The sequence below is a fragment of the Trachurus japonicus genome, chromosome 22, assembly GCF_045865225.1.
Source record: "Trachurus japonicus isolate A0001 chromosome 22, Traja_1.0".
In the NCBI taxonomy this organism is placed as follows: domain Eukaryota; kingdom Metazoa; phylum Chordata; class Actinopteri; order Carangiformes; family Carangidae; genus Trachurus; species Trachurus japonicus.
The window spans coordinates 533,942-544,658 of record NC_140928.1 but is presented as its reverse complement, the minus strand read 5'-3'; the positions used below and the strand labels follow the sequence as shown (position 1 = coordinate 544,658).

The following is a 10,717-nucleotide window of genomic DNA, read 5'->3' as shown; positions in this document are numbered from 1 at the left end:
TCTCAGGGTCCTGATGCCCGCTCTGCTCTGGTCGCTCTGCTGCCCCTCGCCGCCCGACGACCCCGCCTTCTCCCCGTTGCCCCCGGCAACGCCCACGCTGTCCGTGTCCAGGAGGCTGGAGGTGTTGTCGTCCACGTAGATGACCTTCTGCAGGTCCTGGGGTCAGAGGTCAGAGGTTAACATGAAACACGTCACGAGGTACCGTGCATCTCTTCCTGGTCAGTCGTCATGGAAACATGACAGAGTGAAAATAAACGTGTGAATGCGAAATGTAAAAATTAAATAATGTATCAGTAGGTGTGTTTCCCTTACCCCTAGAAATGCGCAAAACCTAAATATTGAAATAAAAAACTGGTATTGGAAATACCTACATTTCAAAAAACCTCTTAAATATCGCTATACAGTTTTACGCTCTCATGAGGTGGTTTTTCAGACGTATCGATATAAAACGTGTATTCATCTTTGTTAAAAACAATAACAGCAACAGCTGTAGCAGCTGAGATCGCTGTGCCATCACCATGGAAACACAAGGCACTTACGTCCATCTTCCTCAAAGCGAAGTCTCGCGGGGTGAGAATTATGGGGTATCGCGAGACTAGATTACGGCTCATTCACAAAACACCTTTCAATGGAAACAACCGCAAATAGCAACTGACCTTTTTCGAAATTTCAGACTTTTATTTTGCGAAAATCTGTGATGGAAACGCAGCAACTTTCACATCTGATGCAGACGAGTGAAAACAGCTGAATCATTAGTTAGTGACGTCACCACTGGAGACTGGTGACCGTTAGTTTAGAAGCCCGGGGTTTCAGGTGTCCAGGTGTGTCTAGGTGTGTGGAGGTGTGTAGATGTGTGTCTAGGTGTGTGTCTAGGTGTGTGGAGGTGTGTGTTCAGGTGTGTGTCACCTGGCTGAGGATGTTCCTGGTCAGCAGGTTCGATCCCTCGACGCTCCACAGTCGGATGGTGTTGTCAGAGGAGCAGGACAGGAAGGACCCGGGGGGGAGACTCACCTCTCCCCCTGACCCTCCCCCCTCAGGAGACACCTGCAGACACACACACAGCAGCTGTTCAGGTGTTCACACACACAGCCTACATAAGGGGTGCAGATCCGAGTCAGGATTGGTGGGGGGACACAAAATTGTTTTGTTTTTTTTTGCCGGTATATGCAACTCATATTGCCGCCATAAATCACAACTTGGTAGAGGATCACCACACTGCACAGGGAATCATTTATTGTGCTCACCTTTCTTGTTTATTTGTCCTAAACAGCCAACTTCACTGCTTACTCAACTGTTATATTAGCAAATCATAATTTAAAGGGGCATGTAATATCTACTCACGTTCCCTCCCAGATCCCCAGTTCTTCTTCCCATCTCCCTTTTCTCCCAGTGCATGGGACTACTTAATGCATGATTAATTGATATGGATGAATATCAATAAATGAAGCCCAAAGATTGAGGGGGTTGTTTCTTTAAAAGAAACGTTCATCTGCATCGTAGTGGAGGAGAACAGAGATGGGATGTGGAGTCAGAAATATATTTGTCAAACATTGTTTCACCATTTCAATCAGCCGGTGCATATTCTCATTTGTCAAATCCTAGACAGAGAGGACAGATGGTTTGAAAGAGGAGTTAAAGAAGCCATCTATGTAAAAGTAGAGAAACCATCCCTCAACAGGGGAGGTGGCCTCAGACACCACCTATCTCCAATCTACAATGCTGCCCTTTCATCCCTTCCCAGGAGATTCAACAATCTAGCCTCAAAGAACAACCACTGTTCACAAGTGGCAAGTGGCTCCAACGACTGTCGTTATAACACAATAGGGCACTAACGAAGTCCAAACCAACCTTCCATCAAAGACAGTCATCTTAACGACTGTCGTTGGCACTTGGAGCACAAAAGGGAACCAGTGACATCATCACCCTTGTGAACGCCCACACAAGAGGTTAAATAGTGAGTCTCCACACCAGATAGTTGGACCAGTCCCAGCCTGGTCAGATGCGTACATGAACTGATGAAGGTGAAACGTCTTCTAGACAAATAACTAAGTCCAGTTGCTTTACATTTAACCTCCTTTGAAACACCATTTCAATCATTTCTTTTTAGATGTGAATCTAAAATGTGAAAAATGTGAAATCTGAAAATACATTTGATCCATTTTTAATCATTTAGGGTGTTTTTATTGGGGGGGACATGTCCCCCCCGGGATCTGCACCCATGGCCTACACACACACACACACACACACACAGACACACACAGACACACACCCACCTCGAGGCTCCAGACGCAGGCCGAGTGGTACAGGGCTGAGTAGAGTTTTCCCGCTCGCTCCTTCAGGTCCCGGACATCCCAGACGTAAACACTGTGGTCGTTGTAGACGCACGACAGCCAGTGGTTGGAGGGGTCAAAGGTCACGGCCACCGTGTCGGGGTAGCGCTCCTCCGGCCGGTGGCAGAACAGCTGACTGTGGAGGAGGGGGGGGATGAAGTCATGAATACGTCTGGTTTACGTTGGAGTAAACTGGAGTTGTAGCTGCAGCGACAGGTTTGAGACCGGACAGACTCTTCCAATACAGTAGTGTTTCTATCATTATTTCATTCCACAGGGCTTTTTTATTTTATTTTATTTTATTTTAATTAATTTCTAGAATTAATAACCCCTGGGAAGCCTGTGTGACTTTGTGTCTCTGGTTATAGAGAGATATATATTTTTTTTTTCTTTATTATCAGGGAGAAACATAGAAAGTCATTTCAGCACCGTTACACTCATACAGAGTGAAACAAAAACATGTATTTGGACAATTGTGTTAACATATTCTCCAAGCCATTACTCTCCCTTTCATTTTACAATGTTTTAAATAATAATAACAAAAGAAGTCACATTTACAAATTTTTCCATCAAGATTAATAGACTGCTACTTCAAGCCATGTAATAGAGACTGTACTTAAAGCAGTTCAGGTCTCTGTGGTCTTATATAGCTACTGTATATCTGATCCACTTGGACCACCAACTCTTAAATTTCTCCGAATGCAACTTTAGAGTGAATGTCAGTCTCTCCGTGATGTAGATGTGGTGAACAGTCCCTTCAGTCTTCCAGTGTCGGTGCGTTGGGTTGTAGCCATTCCCTTGTTATAGCTTTCTTTGCTCCAATCAATAATATCTTCATTAGATAGGCTACATTTGTCTGCTATTGATTGGATAGAGAGATATTTTGTTGTATAGCTGAATATTCCATCCATACAGACGAGGTGTAAACGTATACATGTAGCCTATTTATGAAGCATCTTTATTGTAAACTTCAAGTATCATTTAAGTGTCCTCTCTTTTGGAAATCACAATATGGTCACCCTATGTTGTTCACTAGTTGTGCTGTTTCAATGCTGTTTCCATAGGCGGCCTTGCCTATGTTTCAACCGTTTCAATTGAAATGGGCCCCAGCCACCAGGGGGGCCCCCAGCTGCCAGCCACCAAGTCAAAGACAGTGGCCTACAATAATTCATCACCTAGGTTTCACCTTAACACACACACAGGCCTACATCCACCATGCACACAAACAGCTCTGTCCACCGTGCGGTCACACACTCGACCCCTGATCCGCTCTCACGACCCGTCCTTTCCTTGTCTGTGGTGCTGAAATAACGCGGAGCACTTTGCTCTCATTACTTTTGTTGCCAATTTAAATTCAGAGTATTGTTAAAGCCTGTAGTGTTTGATTGTGTTCCTCATTCCTCATGTCTGAAAATGTACATAATGATTTTGCTTTTTGATGAAAACCAACTTCAGTCCTCGTTTTTTCTGCTAAGTCCTGGTTTCTTGCCCTGATAGTGATTTTAATGTGTTGTGCGTAGCTGGGATGCTTGGATAGTGCGTTTACTGCGTCCTTTCAGGGTTTAAAGCATCAGCGACACATGGGCACATGGCTGGCAAATAATTTTATGTTTACAGGGTGGGGCCTCATATGAAATATTGAAACGGGCCCCCAGATGTCTAAGGCCGCCACTGGCTGTTTCATTGTCTTGTCCTGTATTGTGTTCTACATTTTATTTGCTGTTTTGCCTTTTCTGTCTGTGTAGTGTATCTCCATTTGTATTTTAGTTATTGTATTGTTTTTATTCCTTGTGTTGTACTGTTAGTTGTATTTTATTTATTTATTTATTAGCGACTACGGATGTAAATAAGCGGCTCGGCTACAATCCATCATATTTACTACAGTATTTTATACCAATGTTCATCAATACGCACTGTCCCTAGTACTCAAATAAAGTATATATTATTATTAATTAGTGGTCAGGTGTGTGTGTGTGTGTGTGTTACCTGGCGTCCACCATGTTGGCGATGTCGGCGCCCAGGAAGTGTGGGCGGGGCAACGTGCAGAGGAAGTGCAGGTTGACGGGGCTGAAGGCTCGGACCGTCCCGTCAGAACAACCACAGAAGATCAGCTCGTCTGTGACGGACAGACAGGTGGCCTGGGCCGTCTGCACACACACACACACACACACACACACACACACACACACACACACACACACACACACACACACACACACACACACACACACACACACAGGTGAGTCAGAGCCACCATCATGAAGCTCCTGTTTGTTTTATCAACACGACCTCGTCCTCGTAGCAGAGAATGTCACGGAGGCCAATCAGCTGACAGGACAGGACAAGCCCCGCCCCCTGGGCTGACTCTCTGATTAAAGGGATAAGCCAACATTTTTTTTGTGTGTGTCTTGCCTCACTCCCGAGTCCATGACCAGCAGATAGACACCATCCTTTCCACTGTGCGTGTAGTAACAAGGGAGATAGAGCCGTATCGCCGTAATTAGCTTAGCTCAAACACTGGAAGTGTATAGGTAGTGTTAGCCTGCCTCCACCTAAAGTCGCTAATTAGCTTAGCTCAAACACTGGAAGTGTATAGGTAGTGTTAGCCTGCCTCCACCTAAAGTCTCTAATTAGTTTAGCTCAAACACTGGAAGTGTATAGGTAGTGTTAGCCTGCCTCCACCTAAAGTCGCTAATTAGTTTAGCTCAAACACTGGAAGTGTATAGGTAGTGTTAGCCTGCCTCCCGAGTCAGAAGCTGATTTCATTTTAGCTCTAAACTCTGTAAATATTTCACTTTATCCACATTTCAAACATGTTTAGGTGAGAAAGTAGCCGTTTAGATCAGCAGTGTGTCGTTAATTTGTCTAAATACCAGCTGTTTACTATTTTGTTGGGACGAATTCGGCGCTACTCAAGCTAGCCGTTGTGACCAACGCACTTCCCGTTACTTTCACAAAATAAAACACCCGTTGCCCTTTACATACAGAAAACCATGACGATAGAATTTGTGCTTTTACTTTGAAATAGGAAGCTAACCTACCCTCGACTCGACTACCTATACACTTCCAGTGTTTGAGCTAAGCTAATTAGCGACTTTAGGTAGGAGGCAGGCTAACACTACCCATACACTTCCAGTGTTTGAGCTAAGCTAATTACGGCGATACGGCTCTATCTCCATGGTTACTGCACACACAGTGGAAAGGATGGTGTCTATCTGCTGGTCATGGACTCGGGAGTGAGGCAAGACATGAAAAAAAATATGTTGCCGTATCCCTTTAATGAATGGATGGATGGAGTCAGAGGTCAGGTGACCGTCACCTAACCCTTCAAAATAAAAGTCATAAGTGAATGTGATGCTGTGGAGTCGGTGCAGTGAGTGATAGTGAGAGTGGAGAGTGGAGAGCCAATCAGGTGGAAGGATGAGTCATGAGTGCTGTACAATCCACCAATGAGACGACAGGAGGAGAGGGGGCGTGTCTGAGGATGAAGAGTGAAGTTCAGAATCTGTAACAACGACTTACTGAGGAAGAGGAGGAGTCGACCCTCTGACAGGAAGCAGAGGAAGAGGAGGAGGAAGAGGAGGAGGAGGAGGAAGAGGAGGGAGAGGAAGAAGAAGACAGTAGGAGGAAGAGGAGGAAGAGGAAGAGGAAGAGGAGGAAGAAGGGGAAGAGGAAGAGGCAGAGGAGGAAGCAGAGGAAGAGGAAGAGGGGGAAGGGGAAGAGAAAGAGGAGGAAGAGTAGGAAGAGGAAGAGGAGGAGGAGGAAGAGGAGGAAGAGGAGGAGGAAGAGGAAGAGGAGGAAGAAGAGGAGGAAGCAGAGGAAGAGGAAGAGGGGGAAGGGGAAGAGAAAGAGGAGGAAGAGGAAGAGGAAGAGTAGGAAGAGGAAGAGGAGGAGGAGGAAGAGGAAGAGGAGGAAGCAGAGGAAGAGGAGGAAGAAGATAGTAGGAAGAGGAGGAGGAGGAAGAGGAGGAAGCAGAGGAAGAAGAGGAGGAAGAAGGGGAAGAAGAGAGGAGGAAAGGGAAGAGGAGGAAGCAGAGGAAGAGGAAAAAGAAGAGGCGGAAGAGAAGGAAAAGGAGGAGAAAAAGGAAGAGGAAGAGTAGGAAGAAGAAGGGGGGAGAAGATGAGGAAAAGGAGGAGGAAGAGGAGGAAGAGGGGGAAGAGGAAGAAGACAGTAGGAGGAGGAGGAGGAGGAAAAGGAGGAAGCAGAGGAAGAGGAAGAGGAGGAAGAAGGGGAAGAGGAGGAGGAGGAAGAGGAGGAGGAGGGGGAAGAAGCAGAGAAAGAGGAAGAGGAGGAAGAAGAGGAAGAAGAGGAGGAAGCAGAGGAAGAAGAAGAGGAGGGGGAAGAGGAGGAAAAGGAAGAGGAGGAAGAGGAGGAGCAGGAAGAAGACAGTAGGAAGAGGAAGAGGAAACAGGATCGTTACAGGATGTTGGAAATTTTCTTCTCGTCCTCGTGTGTGTGGACAATAAATCAATAAATCAATAAATCAATAAATCAATAAGTTGCTGTCCACACGAACGCAGGTATTTTTGAAACCGTGTGTTTAACCGCGGTCGTCGGCTCCTGAAACCAGAGTTCTCTGTAACCAGAGTCCAGGGTGAACTCCACGTTTTCTAAAACTCTGGTTTCAGCTTCATGTGTGGACAGGACAAAGCCCCGCCCCCCTTAGTTACTGTTGCTAGAGCACGTCAAGCTTCTCACCGCTGACCCATGGATCATCAGACGCTGAGTGGACTATTAGGCTGCTGTGAATATCAATAATCACTAAACATGTGACACTAATACAAAACCGCTTGGTCACCATATGTAAACACCATGCTGATATGGAGTAAACAGGCTTTTATCAAATAGTAAACTGCGGTCACTTCCCCACTGTTTAGCTTCCTCCCGTCCTGTAGCTACATTTGTTTTAAATGAAGCCTTTCAGAATCAATCAGTGGATCGATGGATTATCGTTACCATGTGTGTATTTGTGTATTTTCCTATCTGTCATAAACAAGAGATTACGGGCGGGGTGTGTTAGTAGCGCCGACTTGTCTCGCGGTGCCGGTCAGTTTGAGCCTCCACCAGAGAGGACTTTAGCCTCCCCTCTCTCTGTACCAGTTACAGCTGCCACCTACTGCTCTGGAATGCACATGACAGCAGCCATGTTTCCATCCAAAGTGATTCGAATTACTGGGAAATGCGCATTAAAAGAAATTCGAATCATGTGTGTTTCCATCTACGGACTTTGCACTCCCTCCCCCCCCCCCCCCACGCCCGGACGGACGGACGGTCTGATTTGAACACATTAGCGCGATTTAGCGCATGTTTATTACCTTCATAACGCGACCCGTGTGTGTGTGTGTGTGGGAGAGAGAGAGCGAGACTTTATTAATGATAAACGCTGGATTCGCTGGTTGATAAGTTTGGTTTTTACTGAGGAGGAACTATGAAGAACTGTGCAGTAACATCATTATGAAGGTGTGTGGGGGCTTTTATTTTGCCGTGGCGGTGCAGAAACCCTGATGTTGTCTTGTGAGTGAACTGCAAACATGGGAGCAGACGGGGTGAAAGTGGCTACGTCACTTGATTCGCATACAGCTGTTTCCATCCCATTCCAATCAACCAAAACCCGACCATAGCAGCGTATTTCATTTTGTGCGAATCAGGGGATTTTAATTCGAATCACGGCGTTTCCATCATCATTTTCCGATGCGATACATCTAGATGAATCTAAACAGCTGATGGAAACGCACCTATTGTTTGAGAGGATTTGCGGTTTCATGTGGACGGAGTTATTTTTTTTTAACCGGGTTCCATAAAAGTTTGGTTTCAAAAATACCCGTGTTGGTGTGGACAAGGCCTAAATCTGGTTCAGATCAATTATTTTTTACTGATGACGTCATGACCCTCTCCCAGCTGGACTGAGAGGAGGCGGGGCCACTCACCCGGAGCTCCACCCACTTGTCGAGGAGGCGGCGGTGGTTGAACTCACACAGGAGGCCGGAGGAGGTGATGCAGAAGGTGGCGGCCGCCCGCTGGCCACGCCCACACGCCACGTCACTGAAGAAGTTGTTCCTCAGTTCACCCAGCAGCCCTGAACGCCCCAGCAGGGGCACCGTGGCGTTCACCTGGAGAGACACACACACAGAGACACACAGAGACACACAGAGACACACACAGGGACACACAGAGAGACACACACACACAGAGACACACACACACGGTGGTCAGCAGGCGGCGACACTGAGCTGCAGGTGAAGAGCGATAGTACACGGCTGCAGACTGGAGACCTGCACGTTCAGACCAAGGGTCCCAAGTCACAGAAAGTCCTCTACTTACTTGATGTGGCTCATTTCTAGCCTGGCTCTCACCAGACCCTTGTAGTCCCGCAAAGCTACGCTGAGCTCCACACAAGGGTCTGGGACTGCTCCATAGGCGATTCATTTCAGAAGGCGGGGCCTTGTAAAAAAATCTTGTATGTGATTGGATAAACCACTTGTCCGTTATCTTGTTGACGTGCTACTTCAGCCACTCACTGCGAGCCGCCTTTGTTGTTTGACTCAAACAGTCGCTTCAGCGCTACGTCACACCTCAGAAAGTCCCGCCCGGCGATCCTGATTGGTTCATTATTTTTTGCTCCGGGGAAGAAGTTTGCATTGGCCTCGAGTCCAGACCCTTGTGCGAAGCTGAGCGTAGCGCCTCTGGCGTAGCTTTGCGGAACTACAAGGGTCTGGCGAGAGCCAGGCTAGCTCATTTCTACTCTATTCTTTTTTTTAAGCAGAAGTCAGTGAGCCTCTTATATAGGGATTTCTTTTACCCTTCTCTCATTGAATGTAACTATGGTGAAGTGGTTAGATCACTGGGCTGAAGACCTGAAGGTTGCTGGTTCAAATCTTGCCTCAACAACAATTATAGTGTATTATTTTCCCAGTCGTCCTCTGTTGACTTCTGATAACTTGCCTCATGTTGAAACTGCTGCTCTCAGCCTGAAATTCACATAAATTTTCATTGTAAGTCATTCAAGCTTGACTCTCAAGCTTTCTTGGTGTTGACACAGTGTGTTTCCAACAGATGCAGCTTTGGGCTCGTTAACTTCAGAGTGAGACAGAGTGCAGCTCATCAACAGACAACAGTCTTTACAACTGTGTTTACACTGTGGCCTAGAGGCAGAGTGGAAGTCTACTGACCATGAGGTTGTGGGTTCGATTCCTACCTTGGTCAAACATTTGTATGGTGATCAGTCACTGCTTGCACTATTTGCTAATTCTGCAACAACGTTCAGCTGCTTTCAGCATTCACACGCATTTCCATCAGGAAATGCTACTTTATCTAGTTAGATTTAAAATTCTGGCCAATTAGGGCGCAGAAACGTTGAGTGACAGGACCGCTGCTTCGAGGCCAGTGGGCGGGTTCTCGGCCGGCTAACCGCCGCACCGCTCCAAATATGGCAAGTAGAATCCAACATGACGCGGTTCAAACCCCCGTAGTAGAGACACAAAACAGACTCCCTCAAACCAATGGGTGACGTCACGGTGCTACGGCCGTTCTTTCTACAGGCTATGGTTCAGACCCCTTAACGCCTCCTAGTGGTCGACTGTAAAACTGCAACTGCACAGTCTGGACCTGCACTATGGTTTCTGACAGAGCAAAATCCAAATAAAACACCAACAAGATCTAATTGTTTGTGAAGCTTGGAACACTTTGAACCTTTATTTAATAGTCCAGAATGAAATAAATTGCTTTTAAAGGTCATAGCTACAACTTTTTCATCAAAAGGATACATTTTTCAAAAAATAATGCATCCACAGAACATCTATAGGGGTGCAGAATAAAAGTATTAATTTTACAGAATTAAAAAAAAATAGTATATAAATAATTGTCATGTGTAACTGCTGTAACTGGCAACCAGTAAAACAGAAGGTTGGAGTGAGAGCAGATAGCAAAGAGTTCTACACCTACTGGCCAGGAGGAATTCAACTTGTAGCTATCACCTTTTAAATGTTCTATTGCATGGGGTTACTATTGGTTTTGTTGCTAATGGATACAGATATGACAGATATGGAATATGGACAGCATGGATGGCAGTAGGAACATGAGGATTGAAGGTGAATCACATTGTTCATTTAATGTCATTCAAGTTTTGGTCTAAATGTATCTGACAGTGTGGGCCAATGACATTTTATATTTTATGAACATGTTGGCGCACACACACACACACACACACACACACACACACACACATAGCCTATCATTTTATTTCTGTTTAATTTAAGCACACAGTATTAAAAGTATCTCGGTTTCATTAACTTAAACAAAATGTGCCGGTCAAAGATCAATATTATATATATTACTGTATTTGAAAACGTACATATAAGACTATCGTAGTAAACGTGTTATGGTCTATC

General features: G+C 45.7%; 1 protein-coding gene across 1 annotated transcript in view; it reads right to left on the bottom strand.

Annotated features, from left to right (window-relative positions):
* Positions 1-10,717, bottom strand: part of mapkbp1 (mitogen-activated protein kinase binding protein 1) — a 67,721-nt gene that overhangs the window by 43,339 nt on the left and 13,665 nt on the right. The window contains exons 8-13 of the mRNA XM_085768154.1: positions 8,258-8,440; positions 5,853-5,876; positions 4,317-4,477; positions 2,274-2,466; positions 907-1,044; positions 1-156 (exon numbers count right to left, since the gene is read on the bottom strand). The exon at positions 1-156 is cut by the window's left edge and continues 53 nt beyond it. Of these exons, the coding sequence (XP_085624280.1) occupies positions 1-156; positions 907-1,044; positions 2,274-2,466; positions 4,317-4,477; positions 5,853-5,876; positions 8,258-8,440 (855 nt within the window). The remainder of the gene's footprint in view (positions 157-906; positions 1,045-2,273; positions 2,467-4,316; positions 4,478-5,852; positions 5,877-8,257; positions 8,441-10,717) is intronic.